We start from the raw sequence: 20185 nt of genomic DNA, 5'->3' as shown, positions 1-20185 counted from the left end.
CAGATGGTACCATTTCAAGGCTTATTGGCCAATCATCGGTGGGCGGGTAGGTGCCCTGGTGTTGCAATCATGCCAAACCAATTATAAAGTATAACTCCATAATATGAAAGATGCCAATCTCTCATATTATGGAGTAAGTATAAGTATGCCTCTGTACGCTGAGTAAACCTAACACAGCCCATATATTTGCTTGTCCTGTGTGGACTCCAGCAGGCTTTGTAAGTTTTCTGAACCATCCCACACTACCTTGACAACATCAGTGCAAAAAATGAAAAATCCTACTCCATGAACCTTGCACAATCTGTCCAGAGCTGAAACGATTGACAAGGTTCTTATGGTATAGATCCTCATATTAGGCCTGAGCAAAATTCCAGACAATTTGCATCTTCTATACAACAAAAAACTGCAAGTCAGCTAAGGAGCAAACCCCAATACATCAAATGTTTGAAATTGTTATGGACAGCAGGTAAAATTCTTATAAAATTTTAAATGTAAAATTTTGGTGAAACAATACCAATAATATATTTTTCTAACTAAAAAAAATAATATTAATAATTACCATTGGTTTTGTCAATAAATGTATCTCCATTCCATAAGACAGTAAGTGATGCCTGAATTTCACCAGAGTCTGCTTGATATGTGTACTAAATAAAAAAAGCAGTGAAAATTTTTAATGAATAAAATTTGTTTCTGTAGTAACATTTTATTATGATAAATAACTGAAGAAATTTAAAGGCTTAATTAATTTATTTTTAACTTTAACTGGCAGAATATAAAAGTTTGAACAATACAATAATATCAACCCCAAGGGCTCACATCTGGTGAGTATGGGCTTGGCACACCCAGGATCCTGAGCTGGATATCATCATTCTTCTCTTCCTTGGTGATTCCTTTTTATCTCTCTCTCTCTCTCTCTCTCTCTCTCTCTCTCTCTCTCTCTCTCTCTCTCTCTCTCTCTCTCTCTCTCTCTCTCTCAAGGTAGTTCAGAATTTTTTTTTTGGCTGGTGCAGCATAAGCCTCAGGCTTCCTTGCACTATATGGCTAATAATAATAATAATAATAATAATCACAAATATTTCTATTTATGTATACATTTCAGAACTGTGTAAATTTTTATGATTTTTAAAACAATTTCCAAATGATGGATACACAAAATTAATAAACTTATTTTTTGTGAACTAGATTAGTGCTATTCTTCAATTTGTTAAATAACAGTCATTCAAAATTGAGTGAGGAACTCACAGTATAAAATCCAAGTCTTACTTTCATGTCACAACATAGCAATACTTCTGTACTGCTATGTTATGATATGAAAGTTTAGTAGTAGTGGCATGTGATGCAAGAAAGCAAGTGTATGAGCTTATGCAGCATCAGCCAAAAAAAAAAAATCACACCATTCCCTCCAAATGCCTGTCCAGTTCCTCCTTAAATTTATTCAACCTATCAACTTACACAATGACAGATGAAAGTTTGTTCCAGCAATTAACCACCCGCTGGCTAAAGGCAAATTTCCGCACATCTATTCTACACCTGTCTTTTCTTAATTTGAATTTATTCCCCCTTAGGTTCGTAATCTGAACAAGTGGAAGGATCCCATCAGAATTCAGCGTGCTCAACCCATTCAAGGCCTTATACACCTCAATCAGATCACCACGCAGGTACCTAGTCTCCAGCCACTGCAATTTGTAGAACTTAAGCCTCTCTTGGTAAGAGGATCCCTTCATTCCCCTCACCAATCTTGTTGCCCTTCTCTGTACACGCTCAAGTAAATCTACATCCTTCCTAAAATGAGGCCTCCAGACCTGTATGCAGTACTCAAGGCATGGCCTGACCATTGCCTTATACAGAGGGATAATCACCTCCTTCTCCCTGCGAGCAAAATTTCTATATATCATTGACAAAACCCCATGACCTGCCCTGGCAGCCTGTCTGCATTGCTCAGAAAACTTCATATCTGACTGCACAATTACTCCCAGGTCTTTTTCATTTTCTACCACCTTAAGTGTAGTACCACACAGTTGGTACGTTTCTCTGGGGTATTTCTACCCATATGCAGTACTTTGCATTTGTCAAGGTTAAACTTCAGTTGCCACTTCTTAGCCCATCTGCCCAAATTATCTAGATCCTGTTGCAGTAGCACCCTGCCATTACTGTCATTAACAACCCTGCCAACCTTTATATCATCTGCAAACTTCGACATTAAGCCTGATATACCTTCATCAATATCATTGATAAATATACAAAACAACAGTGGACCTAACACCGAACCCTGTGGGACTCCACTAATAACATTAGTCCACGAAGAGCAGCACCCATTGATTACCACCCTCTGTCTTCTCCCACTTAATCATCCTTTTATCCATTGTAGCAACTTACCCTTAATACCATTCTGCTCCAATTTGTACAATAGTCTTCCATGCGCAACAGTGTCAAAAGCTTTCCTGAAATCCAAATATATGATATCAAAATTATTTTTTGCATCCAGTTCCTTTGTAACCACATCATAATATCCTATCAAATTTGTCAGACAAGACTTTCCCTTAACAAACCCATGCTGTGTCTGAATTATTGCTGCAGTCTTGTCTAGATGATCCTGCAATGCATCTTTAACCAGTGACTCCATTATTTTACCCGGAACAGAAGTTAAACTAACTGGTCTGTAATTACTCGTGTCTTCTTCTTACTTGTCTGCCAATAGTCAATGTCATGGGGGGAAGGAGATCAGGTGTGCTGGGCCCAGGTTGTTTGCCCCTGAACAAAAACTGAACAAATAACTGTGGCTCTTAACACCGCTGCCATTAGTTCTGCAGTGACGTACAATGACACTGCTAACACCCTTCAGTAAACTTGAGTATATAAATCATAAGTAATGTCAGGAAGTAAGTCTGCTCTCATGAGAAAAGACAGAATAAAGAGAAATATGGAATATAAAGAGAACTTTGTGGTGGAGAAGGTAATGAAGGTGAACAGTAGCAGTGATTAGTTAGGCAGTCCCTGGATAAGAAGCCATTATGGGAATAATATTCAAATGTGAAGGAGAAAAGTATTTCTTGGAGCTTCTGATTCAGAACAACTCTGGTTATTGTGGAAATTTGTTTATATTTTTTCAGTGTCAAGTTACTCTTTCTCATCATACACACCCAAAAACAGAATATCAAAGTTGGCTCAGAAATGTTGTCAGCAAAGAGCAAATAATTTAGTGTATCAAATGTGCTGGTTGGGGTAAATTGTTTCCTGTATTATATAGATCAGTAAAATAATTATTTTGTTAATTTCACATGGAACATAGTATTTTCTCATGCAATTGAAGTCAGATTTATTTTAAAATTTACTGTAAGTGCAAACTTAAGTTTTATTGCTAAAAGCTTTGTGAACTTATGTTAATATAATATTTACCATGTTTTCTGAACAGATGACTGTATTGTCACGCACCCTTGCAAATACCCGTTCTTTTGCTCCTTCAATTTCAACAACACACTGAAAACCTTCCTAAAAAAATATATAAAACCATAATAAAATATTCAAACACAAGAAGCATACATACTACATAAATAATAATGAGGTTTTGGCAAATTTTTTTACACATCATGAACAAAATTCTCAGTTTGAAATGAATTACATCAAAATATTCTTCAATATCTCCAATAAACTAAAAACATACAGATGTAAATAAATAAAAATATATATTTACACACAAGCTGCTTGAGTAAAAAAACATAAAAACAGTAATAAAATAAACAACAGTTTTTTGACATCCTGAAATGCTAAAAACTGTTGTTACTTTTATTACTTATGTTATACTGCTCTTATCATTAGTGATACTTCTCTTATAATTCTGAGTTTCTTAGACCACATGAAAACTTAAATATCACTTAAAGAAGTCAGTATTAGTATTAATAGTGGCAGTTCATGAAAAAAAGCAAGCTTATACAGCATCAGCCAAAAAAAAAAAAAAAAAAGCGAATACTTTCCATATCACCTGTCCATCTACTCTAACAATTTGTCTAGTTCTTCCTTGTTTTTTATTCAAAATACTGATTGTACAACACCAGATGGGAGTTTGTTCCAACAATCAATAACCTGCTGGTTGAAGATAAATTTTTGCCCATATACCTTGCAACCATCTTTCTTCAATTTGAATTTATGCCCTCTCATACGTGGGGTCTGAGCAAGAACAAGGATTCCATCAGCAATGAACTTACTCAACCCATTCAAAGCCTTAAACACCTCAATTTGATCTCACAGGTGCCTAGTTTCCAGAACTAAAGACTTTCCTGGTAAGAGTATCCTTTTGTTCCTCTCAAGTACCTTTTGTTCTTCCTTGTTTTTTATTCAAAATACTGACTCTACAACACCAGATGGGAGTTTGTTCCGACAATCAACCACCTGCTGGTTGAAGATACATTTTTGCACATATACCTTGCAACCATCCTTCCTCAATTTGAATTTATGCCCTCTCACATGTGGGGTCTGAGCAAGAGCAAGGATTCCATCAGCAATGAACTTACTCAACCCATTAAAAGCCTTAAAACACCTCAATTCGATCTCACAGGTGCCTAGTTTCAGGCACTGCAGTTTGCAGAACTAGACTTTCCTGGTAAGAGTACCCTTTTGTTCCTTTGCACCTGTTCCAAAAGACCCAAGTTCTTCCTAAAATGAGGCCTCCAGACCTGTATGCCCATACTCAAGATGCAGCCTGGCCATTGCCTTGTACAATGAGATAATCACCTTCTTATCTTTGCTAGCAAAGTTCCTGTATATCATTCACAAAACCCCATGAACTATCCTGGCAGCCGTGTCTGCATTGTTCAGAGAACTTCATATCTTACTGCACAATTACTGCCAGTTTTTTTTTTCATTTTCCATTACCCTAAGTGTAGTACCACACAGTTGGTAATTTAATCTGGGATTACTGCTACCCATATGCAGTACCTTGTATACATTGAAGTGTAAATTTGTCAATTCAACTGCCATTTCTCAGGTCATCTGAATAATTTTAATTTTTCTAGATCTTGTTGCAGTAGCATACCTTGATTACTGTCATTAACCACCCTGCCAACCTTGTATCATCTGCAAACTTAGATATGAAGCCTGATATGCCTTTATCAATATTATTAATAAATATAGAAAATAACAATGGGCCCAACACTGAACCCTGGGGAACACCACTAACAACATTAGACCATGAAAAGCAGTATCCATTACCTCTCTTTGTCTCCATCTTCTCCTACTCGACCATCCCTTTATCCACATCAGTAATTTGCCCTTAAGGCTGAGTGGCTCCAATTTACATAGCAGTCTTTTATGTGCAACAGTATCCAAAGCTTACCTGAAATCCAAGTATATGATATCAAAATTATTTTTTGCATCCAGTTCCTTTGTTACTGCATCATAGTATCCAATTGGTCAGACAAGATTGCCCCTTAACCAATTCATACTATGACTGCAGTATAATTTCATTCATGTCTGGATGGTCCTGCATTATTTATTTAACCGGTGGCTACATTATTTTACCTGGAACAGAAGTTAAACTAACAAGTCTATAATTACTTGTTATTATTATTATTATTACTAGACATATAGTGAAAGGAAGCTTGAGGCTTATGCTGCACCAGCCAAAAGAAATTCCGAGTTACCCTGAGAAAGAGAGAGAGAGAGAGAGAGAGAGAGAGAGAGAGAGAGAGAGAGAGAGAGAGAGAGAGAGAGAGAGAGAGAGAGAGAGTCAGAAGTAGAAGGGAATCACCAAGAAAGAGAAGAATGATGATATCCAGCTCAGGATCCTAGGTGTGCCAAGCCCATACTCACCAGATGTGAGTCCCTGGGGTTAAATTGTGTCACCTTTTGATCTACCTTTTTTAAATGGGAATACATCCAGACATCTTTAGTTCACAGGGATCTTCCTGAATCCAAGGATGCTCTCATAATCATGGTAAAAGTTTGCTTACCTCTTTTGCTGCCTTCCTTAATATAATTGTCAAGATCCCATCCACCTTAGGTGCCTCTTTTATGTTTAGTGCTAACAATTTCTTATCCACTTTCTTCTCAGCTATTACCAAATCATTCAGCTCTGTGTTAGAATTTGGTATATTTCTGGTATCTCCAAGCCTGAAAAATACCTCATTTGTGAGTGTAGATGAAAAATTCTTTTCAGTTTGTCAGCAACCTAATGAAGATCATAAATAATTATACCATTCATATCTAGTGAACCAATGTGATTCATCTCCTTCCTTTTTGTTTACATAAGTAAAGAAGTCTTTGTTACTTTTCTTTGCATTCTTTGCCAGAGTCTTCTCATAATATGCCTTAGTTTGCATAACTTGATACTGTTGCACATTGAAAACTACTGTAAACGTTGGAGGAGTATGGCATTAAAGGCAAGTTGCTGCTATGGATAAAGGGATGGTTGAATGGGAGAAGGCAAGAGAGTGGTAATCAATGGACACTGCTCTTTGTGGACTAATGTTATTAGTGGTGTCCCCCAGAGGTCCATGTTGGGCCCGTTGTTCTTTTCTGTACTTATCAATGATATTGATGAAGGTATATCAGGCTTAATGTCCAAGTTTGCAGATAATATGAAAGTTGGCAGGGTTGTTAATGACAGTATGCTACTGCAACAGGATCTAGAAAAATTGAGCAGATGGGTGGAGAGGTGGCAACTGAGTTTATCATTAGCAAATGTAAAGTACTGCATATGGGTAGCAGTAACCCCAGAGTAACATATCAACTGTGTGGTACTACACTCAGGGTGGTAGAGAATGAAAAAGAACTGAGGGTAATTGTGCAGTCAGATATGAAGTTTTCTGAGCAGTGCAGACAAGTCTGCAAGAATAGCTCATGGTGTCTTGTCAATGCTGTACAGGAATTTTTGTAGCAGGGATAAGGAAGTGATTATCCCTGTATACAAGGCAATGGTCAGACCATACCTTGAGTACTGTATACAGGTCTGGAGGCCTCATTTTAGGAAGGATGTAGAGCTGCTTGAACGAGTACAGAGAAGGGCAATGAGATTGGTGAATTGGAACAAAGGTTACTCTTACAAAGAAAGACTTAAGTTCTGCAAATTGCAGTGTCTGGAGACTAGGCACCTGCAAGGTGGTCTGACTGAAGTGTAAAGGTCTTGAATGGTGAGCAAGTTCAATGCTGATGGAATTCTTCCTCTTGCCCAGATTAGTCACCTGAGGGGACATAAATTCAAATTGAGGAAAGACAGTTGTAGAATAGATGTGCAGAAATTTGCCTTTAGCCAGTGGGTGGTTGCTTCCTGGAAAAAGTTCCATCTGTCAGTGTAGAACTTGACAGCTTAAATAAATTCAAGGCAGAACTAGACAAACACTTCAAGTTAATAGATGGGTGAAATGGGAAGGATTTTTTTTTTCGATTTTTTGGCTGATGATATATAAGCTTGCTTTCTTGTATCATATACCTCTGCTAATGCTATGTGAAATAAAATAACCTCCTTTGAAACTTGATTGCAAATTAGTTTATGTCTACTGTAGGTGTATTACCTGATAATTTATGTGCATTGCATACAGTATTCTTCTCTACCATGAGTCTCATCAGTACATCTGACATCCATTTAGAATGTCAGATGTACTGATGAGAGTCATGATGACTCATATTTGAATAGTATCTCTTAGTTGGTATAAAACTCACTCTTAGTAGTTCTATGATTATTTCACTCAATACTTTTCATTTAGAATTTGCTGTTGATAATGTTATCAGTTGATCCCACTGCATAGAATTTAAATACTGTCTGAGACTGTAGTCAGTTGAAAGTCCTTAAGAAAGCAAAAATCTCTACCATGTACATTTGACAGTAGTTATATCCTAACACCAACAATACACTGTGATCATGGTTCCCTAGAGGGAATTTTATTTGCAGATTCCTAATGCATGAAGGGTCACTGGTGATTTAAGATCTAGAGTATTGTTCTCTCTCAGTGCCTCTCCAACATGCTAGTATAGAAAAAAACCATCCAAGTATGAGTGGAAATTTGGCATTCTGGAATTCTTAGGATTTTTAATTAGATTTACAAGAAGAGCAATTTAGAGTATTATTTATTAACTCTTGTAAAACTATAACCATATCTTAATTACTCACTTTTAACATGAGATATAAAGTTCTGATTTAAAAACATTCCATGAAATTTACTGATACCAATGAAATTTTAAATATTATTATTTTCAATGGATTTATGTTGTCTAATGCTAACCACAGAAAATTTATCCTAACTGTTAATATAAACATAAAAGCTGAATTTTAATTTTATTCAGTTTCTTCTCTTTCCACTATCTGCTTTGACAAGTAGAAATGTGCCATATGTGGCCGAGTAATTCACATTAAACCTTCATGTGGATAATTATATCGAGGCCAGTGTTCTGGATATATACAGACTACTTGTAATTCTAGGATATGACAGGTAACAGATAACAAATGTAGAATATGCATTTTCTAATCTATTACAAGTCATATCCTTGAATTTCATGAGAACTATCTTCAACTGCAATAATGGAAACTGCTAAAATTATATTTTTTACTCAATAGTTGTTTCCAAACCTTACTTACCAAAGGTGTAAGCAAGTTTTTCACTCCAATAGTTATTTCTTTGCGTACACCATTTGGCAGCAAAATTTCATCATCTATGTTAAAGCTTGGGCAATGCTGTCTTCCTTTGATAAGTGAATTTTGAGGATTCTAAAATTTCCATAGAAAACAAAAAATGTTAAACATGTAAATATATATTATAATCAAATTATATCATATGAAAAAGCTTAATTTATTGTACTCATTTAATTAAGATTTTTTATTAAAAACTTGCATACAGCATTAAATGCAACAGAATTGGAGTATAAGGATTTGGGGTGCAGAGTTATATTTCAATACGGACGTTGGAAATAATATAAAAATTATATACATCTCTATTCAATTTCCATCTTTTTAATGTTTAAGTCCCTCTAGCGAGAGGCCAACTTTTGGTTATCAGGGTTTCGGATTATGCACCTACTAAAGATGAAATCTTAGTTAACCTAAATTGTTAATAAAGTTTTATACAAAAAGCATCACCCAAAAAGTGAATTCACATTTTGTATAAAATTTGGAGTACAGTCATGACAGCATTTTCAAGATGTAATGAAGTTACTTAGACTTACTGGTTGCAAAAATAAACTTTAAGTTGAAAATATGCCATGAGATAGGACAAAACATTATCGAGTCTGCAATTCTGCCCAAAAACAGTAGGGATTATACACCAATGAGCCAAAACATTCTGACCAGAGAGTTATTATGAAAATCAAATCAACTGCAGGTGAACGACGGCATGTGTGCGGGTTGGGACACGGTATAAAAAACGCCTGATACTGAGCTCCATTAATCAGTTACTCTTGTTCTTCAGATGGGAAAGGCAGTGGGCTTAAACAAGTTTGACAAAGGCCAAATTGTAATAAATTGTTTGTTATGTTGTTATTTTGGTTTTTAGGAGCATTAGCAACTAAGGCCATATTGCTCCGGGAATATGCGGTGGTCATTCCCTGACCTTTCCGCATCCTCCGTATTTGGTGGCGACGGGCTCGAACCCTGGTCTAATCAAGAAGGTAATAAAGTGTAATGACCAGACAACTGGGTCAGAGCATATCTAAAATGGCATGGTTGGTGGGGTGCTCATGGTCAGGCATGGTTAGTACCTACCAAAAGTGGTCAGGAGGGGAAACCCATGAACCACCAGCAAGGTGTTGGATGACCATGGCTCATCAATGCTCGAGATGAGCGAAGGCTCTTCTGGATGGTATGTGGCAACAGAAGGGTGACTGTGGCGCAACTCACCAGTAATTGGAATGCTGGTGATGGAAGTAATGTGTCACAATACATAGTATATCAAACCCGGCTGAAAATGGGGCTGTATAGCCGCAGGCCAGTCCGAGTACCCATGCTAACCACGGTTCACTGGCGACAGTGCCTACAATGAGCATGCGAGCATTGAAACAGGACCTTGAGTGATTGGAAGCAGATCGTCTGGTCCGATGAATCATGTTTCCTGTTACACCATGTGGGTGGCCGGGTACATGTGCATCGTTTACCTGCGGAAGTGATGGCACCTGGATTCACCGTGGGACAAAAACCAGCCGGTGGCAGTGGTGTCATGCTTTGGACAATGTTCTGCTGCGTTACCCTGGGTCCAGTCATCCATGTTTGTTTGTTTGTTATTTGGTTTTTAGGAGCATTAGCAACTAAGGCCATATTGCTCCGGGATATGCGGTGGTCATTCCCTGATCTTTCCGCATCCTCTGTATTTGGTGGTGACGGGCTCGAACCCCGGTCTAATCAAGAAGCGTGTGCTATGCACTGCTGCTCCTTTCCACCTGGCTACCGAGTCGCCCCAGTCATCCATGTGCCAGGCATTCTGACATCTACCACCTACCTAAACATCATTGCTAACCAGGTACACCGTTTCATCTGCAAACTTTGACATTAAGCTTGATATACCCTCATCAATATCATTGATAAATATCCGAAACAACAATGGGCCCAACACCGAACCCTGAGGGACACCACTAATAACATTAGTCCATGAAGAGCAGTATCCATTGATTACCACTCTCTGTCTTCTCCCATTCAACCATCCTTTTATCTATTGTAGAAACTGAGATGAAGAGCAGTATCCATTAATTACCACTCTCTGCTTTTTCCCATTCAACCATTCTTTTATCTATTGTAGACTTTCTGATATTTTTTTGGATACCATGATGGTATGGATGTAATAATATAAATACACTTGCTCAAGTAAGTGATAATTTAATGGCAATGGAGAAGAAGATAGACTTCAGTCTATCTTCTTTTCCATTGCCACTAAGGCCATATTGCTCCGGGGATATGCGGTGGTCATTCCTTGACCTTTCCGCATCCTCTGTATTTGGTGGTCATAGGCTCGAACCCCACTCTAATCAAGAAGCGTGTGCTATGCACTGCTGCTCCTGCCCACCTGGCTATGGAGGTGCCCCTCTGGTGGTCATGTTAGATATTATGTAAACAGTAAATATAGTATTTTCCAACTTTAAAAAAAATTCTTCAAGCTAATTTTTTAAATATAAATTGTTGCATTGTTAATACTGATTTTACTTAATGCAATTTTGCAATTTTCATTATTTAAGTCAGTCTCTTTGCTACTAGGTTGGTAAGTTAATCAACTATCCTTTTTTAATATGATTTCTAAGCATGATGGTTACATGAGCTTTCCAGAAGGATGGATGCCTGATATCTAGGCTTTTGTATAAAGGATTTGCAAATCACTGTTTATGCATTTTCTAGGAATTCTTTATCCCTTCTTTTAAATTATGTACACTAGTTTTTAGTTTACTAAGTTAATTTGTGAATATCACTGCATCGTAAAATTCATAAGTTCATAAAGAGGTGTTCCTTCCCCCCATGTTTCCTATGCTGATCACTGATACATTTTTTTTTTTTTTTCCAAGTTAGTTATAATATCCGTTTGTGCTGTTTTAACTAATTTATGGAATGGGGAAAGTATTTATTTTCTTTTGTTGTTGTTCTCATACTAATTGTGTTTTATGCACAAGACCTATGGTTACCTGATAATTTTATTATAATTATAAGATTGAAGAGGTTTGTTCCCTAATCATTTTAGACTCCTGTAAAAGTAATAAAATGCAGGCTTTATGATTTTCATCATTCAACTTAAAAATTCAACTTGTAATTAACAGGTAGCTGATTAAGAAAAATTAAAACTCAACTTCATAATTACATTTTTGAAAGAATTAAGATTGTTCAGAATAAATTATAATAGTAGGTAGTAGGCATGGAAACAGTTATTAAAAATATGAATTAAAACAACTGTTGCAAGCAGCAAAGTAATTACATAAATTTTAAAACTACTGATTCTTTTTCTCATGAATATTTATATTTTCTTTGACATTTACAAGATTTACTGTCAAATATCTCTCATATGATAAATAAATAAAAAAAAGGATAACAAACAAAAACAAGTAGTTTATAATAATAAAGAAGAAAGATGACTTGAAAGCTATGCTGAAAATGACTAAAAATTTGGTAGCAGATCATTATATGTGAAAATATATTAATTTCATGAAATTCTTATTGATTATAGTTATTTTACTATATAATCTTTTTAAAAATTAACTATAGTCAATTATTTGTTTCACTTTATTTAACAACTTACTCAAACACTGTCATTATACTGAATAGTACTATTATTTTATGATGAGAGAAACTAGCTAGTATGTTACTTACACTTTCTCCAACAATAACTCTTCTTGAACACAAAGAAGCATTATTAGTGCATAAATTCTCATGCATACACCAGCTACATGCCCATGTACTTGTAACACAAGCTTTACATCTATAAGAAAGATTTCAGTGTTAAGAGATTAAATATATAATATGTGTTATTATAGTTAAATAATTTGTAAATTGAATAAATTTAGTGACTACAACTTAGTAGATTTAACAAATGGTAACAAAAATAAAATGTTTTGTTTCTATTTAATTTCATAAAAAAATACAAGTACATACGTTTTATGAACACCACAGTCATAAAAAACAAATGGTCGGTGAATAAAATCCGTCTCTGTTTCACTGGACCGAACTGCTAGGTTAACAATCACATGGTCTGAAATGGAAGAGGTATTAGTAAAAAGATACAAAGAATGACAAAAGTAGATGAAAAGAACAAAAAAAAAAAATTATATGTAAGGAATTCATGTAAAAAGTATTTGTATTATAGTTTTGTGAATCGCCTATATTAGTTTAGTTTTAATATTGACATTTATTGGTAGCCAATCATTTTCCAATGGGTTTGATTAAATGGATTAAATCCATTTAACAGATTTATGAGGTACAAAATAATGCATATGACTAACTATAGCTACAACATAGAGATGTTATTCAAAAAAAAAAAAAAAATAGCAAATCAAAACAAATTAATTTTGAAAATGTGAGAGAAGCATCGTAACTGTAATAACAGAATAACAGTACTGTTTCATATTAGTTTTGAAATTCCTTCCCAATTCTGTAATATATTTTTTTTATAAACATAAAAATTTAAAAAATAAATAAAATAAATAGAATGCTATTTCTTAATAATCAAAGAAACAACCATCACAGGTGCAACATAAAATACCTGAGTCCCTGACATGCAAACTTTATGATAGCCTCTCTTTCTGAAACAATATACAGCTTCATGAGGCTGAATCTTCTGTTGCACTTCACCACCCAGACCATTGTGGTAGCCGACCGGGCTAGCCAGATGGGTAAAGTGCCTGCCTGGCAACCCAAAGGTCGCGGGTTCGAATCCCGCCTCGGGCTTGGATCAAAGTACTGAAAAAACCTTGGGAGGTGCACTATGGCCACAGAAGCGGATGCGTCAACAACTACCAAAAAAAAAAAAAAAAACCATTGTGGTTGCAGGTGGTGATATGTATATTCCTAACTACAGTGTTACTTTCTCAGAGTTAAATGCTAAATTACAGCTTTCCTTTAATAACCTTTCATTAGAAAGCAGTGCATTGCATTTTTATTGTTAATATAATAATGAAATATTAAAATTTAGGAATTATTTCTTTAAAATACAGAACTGAGTAATATCATGTCATGTTAAACAATCATATATTTACTTTTGCAATGCTCTTAGCCAATGAGTATTCTCTGATGCATTAACTCTATGAAAGCAGTTATTTTGAGAATAATAATAGCCACAGGAATCATTCAGAAGGAAAGAGATAAAAAAAAGAAGAATTGCATAAGGTATAAAATCAAGAATGATGGAGTTCAAATCAAATATACTAGATCTATTTTGTAGATTTCATATAATAAATGGGTGCTATTTATTATATGAATACATTTGAAGTATATAGTTTTATTACAAGTATATACTATAATACATATAATTAATGTCTTTATTTAGTTTTTTATATTTATTTATTTAGTTATTTATAAACTATACCACTATAGTTCTATGCCATAACAACCTTGATTGAAAAGTATTTAATAAGTCAAGGATTGAGAATTAAAAAAGGAGGCCGTGAGCCAATATGTTAAATAGTCCCAGACAGTACCCTCTTATGAGGGCCTGGAAGATGAATTCTTTATATAATTTCTATTCTACGTTGTTTTTATTTTTTTTTAATATCTTATTTTACAAAATATCCACCTTTCCAAAGCAGCAGCTAGCTGCAAAGGAGATGAAAATGCCACATTATTACATAGGTTTATATGCACTTTCCATATGGGGTATTGAGAATCATAGTGGTGTAAGTCAGTAATTTTATAAATATGAGCTGTTCATACTTCCAGCCTTTTCTAGGTGTCCACTGTTTAGTTTCATAGCAAAGTAAGTCAAAGTTGCAGTTGTAATCAAGAGATTTCAGCACATATTTTGAATAGTTAACAATATGAGCAAAACGTTTAGAATCATAGTGAAGTAAGTCTGACTTACACCATTCTGTTCCTAAACAGCTTGTATGATGGTGGTTATGTTTTAAGTTTGTATTGTTGTAGCAAGATGTCTTTTCATATTTTGTATTTCACATTTTCATGTAGCAAGATGTCTTTTAAGTTGAAATTTCAATAAATGGAGGATTTTAAGTTGAAATCTTGAGAAATGGAGCACGTCATGAGGCCAACCAAGTAGAAGAAGCATGCCAGGAAACTGCCTTCAGACCTAGAAAACGTAAAAGGAAAGAGTCAAAAAGTGCTGTAGCCAGAAGACTTCGCAATTCCGGTCAGGTGTATGGAAACTCAAAAGGAACACAAGTTGAGTGTAAGTGTTTGAAACCTTAGATTGTGGTTGTAAAAAAAGATGCATAGAGTCCTTAACAGAAGGGGAAAGGAGAAAGAAATTTGATAATTTTATATCCATGGCCGAATATTAATTTTATATCCATTTCTCAACAGAATGCATATTTATGCAGTTTTGCATCATGAACCTGTAAAGCAAAGGCTGCCTCAGAATGGCAGTTAGGGAGGAAAGCAATGTACAAATCTGTCTTACATTCAAAAAGAAAATACCATAGTATTGGTTTGTAAAAAATTTCTTCTCAACACTTTTGTTGTATCTGATGGAAGGGTGACAACAGCTTTAGAAAAAGTAAGGAAGGGGAGGTCTGCAGAAGATTTAAGGGGTAAACATGTAGTGGCACAAAAGATAACTGACAAGCAAAAACAGTTACCTAAGGATCACATTAATATTTTCCCAGCATTTCGAAGTCATTACACTTGAAAAGATAATCCGAACAGGAAGTTCCTTAGCTCTGGCTTGAACGTAAGAAAAATGTATGTGCTTTATTGTGAATGGTGTGCAAAGAGAGACTGAACCTCTTAAAGAGTATTACTATATACATGTCTTCAACACAGGATTTAATTTACATTTTCATGTTCCTCAAAAGGACACTTGCAAGGCCTATGGCAAGTATAAACAGTTGATTGATGTAGAAAAGGATAAAGAAAAGACAGATGATTTGGAGGGGCAAGAAATCAACTAAAGGGCTGATGGGGAAAAGGCCCGAGGAAATTCTGACATCTATACAATCACGATAGATTTACAAAAAAGCCCTGCCATTCCCAAAATTAACTGTTTTTGAGGCCTACTACAGGTGCAATATGCTTAATTGGGCAAGAGCTTCTTGCCCAACTAAGCATATTAAATTGAACAAAAAAAAAAGCATGTGATGATATACAGTGACACATGCAATGGCCAAAATCAGAACATCAAGGTATCCTTATCATTAATGAAACTGATTCAAGAAACTTCAGCTGAAATCATAGACCACAAATTCATGGTTTTTGACCACTCTTACCTTCCAAATGACTCAGACTTTGGGCTGATTGAGCAAGCTGGAAAAAACAAGATTATCTATGTTTCGGTTGGATGGTATTATGCCATGAAGTCTGCCAGAAGACACAACAGGTTTATGGTTGTAAAGATGCAACAAGATGACTTTTTGAAAACAGAAGCTCTTGAAAAAGGCATAACAAAATGGAAGAAGAATGTTGAAGGCAAAAATGTAAATTGGTTGAAGATACGGTGGCTCCATTATGAAAAAGAAAAATCCGTTCATGATTTTCTACAAGTGTACATTGGATGAAGATATCCTTTCAGGGAAATGAATGTCAAACCCAATAAGGAGGGTGGACCTAAGAGCTTGAAAAGTACTGAACAAGAAAAGTTGTATGAAGGTCCTAGAGTGCTGAACTTTCTAAAGAAAAGAGACATGCTATACCTTCTCAAATACATCCCTCCAGTTCACCATGCCTTATTTAAAGGTATTAGAAGCTCAAAAAAGTTAATGATCTTAGTCCCTTATCTGACTACGAGGAGGAAGATGAAGCATAAACAGTAGTTTGTTTGTGGTGACAGAGTTTTATGATTATCGAATTAGTGATGATGACTTTTTAATTGTTTTATTTAAAAAAATGAGAACATCAACAAAAGCAACTATATATATTTTTTTAATTTTGCGATCATCTTTAACTTATAATTAAATTTATTATGTTCATCTTAGCATTTTTATGATCATTCTGCAAAAACTAAGACAATCTTAACTATTTTGACAAAAAATTCTCAATGTGCCTATCACTCAGATTTTTTTAAAATTTTGTTATAGTGTACTATAACAAAAGTTGTATAATGGAAACAGAAGCTCTTGAAAAAAGCATAACAAAATGGAAGAAGAATGTTGAAGGTGAAAATGTAAACTGGTTGAAGATACAGTGGCTCCATTATGAAAAAGGAAAACCCATTCACAATTTTCTACAAGTGTACATTGGATAAAGACATCCCTTTCAGAGAACTGAATGTCAAACCCAACAAGAAGCATCGATCTAAGAACTTGAAAAGTACTGAACAAAAATCAGAATAGACTGACTTACACCACTATGAATCTCAACCCTCCAAATGTATTCTCAATTCATAAAGGGGATCTAAGAGTGACATGAGTAATTACAGTGAAAAAATATAATCTCTTCTGTATGAAATCATAGATTTGATAACACAGTCATTGCCTTACAGTAATTTACCATTTTAAAATAAGTAGTTTCTAAGTAAACTACTTAGAAACATAATGGTGTAAGTCAATTATATAAACACTGCTGACCAAAAAATTGAATTTAACAAAAATTGTCAAGCTCATGTAATTTTTTAAAGTTTTTTTAACCTCCAGGTGTATCGCAATTCATTAAATAAAATTTTTTGAATTTTTTATGAATGCAAACACAAAACACCTTGTTCTCAAAAATCAGAATAGACTGACTTACACCACTGTGAATCTCAACCCTCCATATATTATTTTGAATTTCAATGCAGTATTAATATCACATATAGATATTCATATTTCATGCATATATTGATCCATCATATAATGCAGTGGCAAACTACTGCAGTGCTAAGTCAGCCACTGTGGAGGGGGACACTCAAGGGGCCTAAAGTTAATAATACATGGATTTGTTAAGTCATGTGGGGGCACTAACTGGAATCCTGATGAATTTATAGTTTATTTATAGTCTAGGATTTATAGTTTTGCAACTGATATAATGGCCATCATAATTTTAGTAAACAAACATCTGGTGAAATTAATGGCCAAACCAGTATGAGAAAATATAAAATATATTTCATACAAATTATCTTGTAAAATAGAAATCTAACTCTATTTTTCTCATAAACCTTTGTTTTGTGATAATCAGCAAATCCATAGCTTACTAGCTATGGATTTGCTGATTTCAACTTTATTCAAGAAAAAAACTTGCAATGCTGACTGGATTCCAAAAGGCTAATGAAAGAAATAGATGTGATACCATAACTAGGAACAGTGAGCATCTGCCACGTTATATTGTTGTAAAAAAAAAAACCTGTTCTTCTCATCTTCCCATGCTGTATCACTGATGAACCAATCAGAAGAGTCAAGAGTCCATAAAGTAGCTGGGAAAGATATCAAACTGGGTGTGTACAAGGGTGTGAATACTGAAAAGTTCATAACTTCATATAAAAATAATGGCAACAAAACTGTGAATATAATCTTATTTTGTAATTTTGTCCTCCATATAAACAAATCAAAAATATACGTTCATAACTTTATTATATTGTGCTTAAGAACTCAGTGAATTTAGTGTGTTTTAATTTTTTTCAGATAATGAGTAAATTTGAATATTGTCCAGTCAAAATATCTGCAGAAAATTTAATGCCAAAAGAAATCCATGATGATATGGCACACATTTGGGCCCATCAGATCTATCATATAATATGGTGAAAAAATGGATAGATCAATTCAAACAAGAGAGAGAGAGAGAAAGGCTGCATTGAAGATGACCCTTGCAGTGGTGATTAACAATAGCTTTTCAAATTTCCAAGAAAAAGAAATTGGTGCAATACATGATATGGGAATGGCAGTTCAGTGATTATAAATCAGGCTATATGAATGGGTATAAAACATTGTGAAAAAAGAACTGGTTCTATCAATGGTTTATGCAAGGTGTGTCCCACAGTTTTTGATACCTGACCAAAAATGTGGTTGGTTCAAGACTTCTTCAGAACTACTGGCATAAAGCTGATCTGCTGTTGTTGTTGTTGTTATTTAGTTTTTAGAAGCATTAGCAAATAAGGCCATATTACTCCGGGGATATGCGGTGGTTATTCCCTGACCTTTCCGCATCCTCCATATTTCGTGGTCATGGGCTTGAACCCCGGTCTAATCAAGAAGCAGCAATGCATATGCTACGCACTGCTGTTCTTGATTAGTCTCCAGACACTGTGATTTGCAAAATTTAAACCTTTCTTCGTAAGAGCAACCCTTTGTTCCATTCACCAACCTTGTTGCCCTTCTCTGTACTTGTTCCAGCAGCTCTACATCCTTCTTAAAATGAGGCCTCCAGACCTGTATACAGTACTCAAGGTGTGGCCTGACCATTGCCTTATACAAGGGAATAATCACCTCCTTATCCCTGCTAGAAAAATTCCTATATATCATTGATAAGACACCATGAGCTACTCTTGCAGCCCATCTGCACTGCTCAGAGAACTTCATATCTGCCTGCACAATTACCCCCAGGTCCTTTTCATTCTCTATCACTGTCAGTGTAGTACCACAGAGTTGATACGTTGCTCTGGGATTGCTGTTTCCCATATGTGGTACTTTACATTTGTCAATGTTAAACTTCATTTGCCACTTCTCAGCCCATCTGCTCAACCTTTCCAGATCCTGTTGCAGCAGCATAGAGTCAGTAGTGTCCTTAACAACCCTGCCAACTTTTGTATCGTCTGCAAACTTGGACATTAAGCTTGATATACCATCATCAATATTATTTATAAATACAGAAAACAATAATGGACCCAACACTAAACCCTGAGGGGCTCCACTGATAACATTAGTCCACAATGAGCAGTGTCCATTGATTACCACTCTCTGTCTTCTCCCCCTCAACCACCCTTTATCCATAGCAGCAATTTGCCTCCAGTGCCACACTGCTCCAATTTGTGCAGAAGTCTTTCATGTGCAACAGTATCAAAAGCCTTACTAAGATCCAAGTATATAATATCAAAGTTATTCCCTGCATCCAGTTCTTTTGTGACTGCATCATAGTATCCAATCAAATTGGTCAGGCAAGACTTCCCCTTAACAAAACCATGCTGTGTCCGAGCTATAACTGAAGTCTTGTCTAGATGATCCTGCAGTGCTTCTTTAACCAGTGCCTCCATTAATTTTCCTGGAACAGAAGTTAAACTCACAGGTCTATAATTACTTGTGTCAGCCTTTGATCCTCCTTTGTGAATTGGGGTCACATTTGCACATCTCCAGTCTATGGGTACCTCCCCTGAGTCCAAGGAAGCTCTCATAATTATGGCTAAGGGTTTGCTTACTTCCTTTGCAGCCTCCTTTAATATAACTGGATAGATCCCATCCACCCCAGGTGCCTTTCTTGTGTTTATCTTCAACAATTTCTCCTCCACTTTACTCTCAGTTATTACAAGATTATCTAGCTTACTGCCAAAGTTGAATACACCTCTGGCATTCCCCTCGCTGAATAACTCCTCACGTGTGAATGTTGATGCAAAATATTCATTTAGTTTGTTGGCTACCTGAGCAGGATCATCAACAGTTGAACCATCAATATTAAATGGACAAATCTGATTCATCCCCTTCCTTCTAGAGTTTACATAAGTAAAGA

General features: G+C 35.4%; 1 protein-coding gene across 1 annotated transcript in view; it reads right to left on the bottom strand.

The window, feature by feature from the left end:
- Positions 1 to 20185, bottom strand: part of LOC150086740 (plexin-B-like) — a 415555-nt gene that overhangs the window by 122073 nt on the left and 273297 nt on the right. The window contains exons 10-14 of the mRNA XM_090372733.1: positions 12545 to 12641; positions 12263 to 12371; positions 8567 to 8695; positions 3397 to 3489; positions 560 to 644 (exon numbers count right to left, since the gene is read on the bottom strand). Coding sequence (XP_090228859.1) covers positions 560 to 644; positions 3397 to 3489; positions 8567 to 8695; positions 12263 to 12371; positions 12545 to 12641 — 513 coding nt within the window. The remainder of the gene's footprint in view (positions 1 to 559; positions 645 to 3396; positions 3490 to 8566; positions 8696 to 12262; positions 12372 to 12544; positions 12642 to 20185) is intronic.

Source organism: Mastigoproctus giganteus, chromosome 4 (genome assembly GCF_048544385.1).
Source record: "Mastigoproctus giganteus isolate SK-2022 chromosome 4, ASM4854438v1, whole genome shotgun sequence".
Taxonomy (NCBI): Eukaryota; Metazoa; Arthropoda; class Arachnida; order Uropygi; family Thelyphonidae; genus Mastigoproctus; species Mastigoproctus giganteus.
The sequence above is the reverse complement of the archived record's forward strand: the minus strand, read 5'-3'. Positions and strand labels throughout refer to the sequence as shown.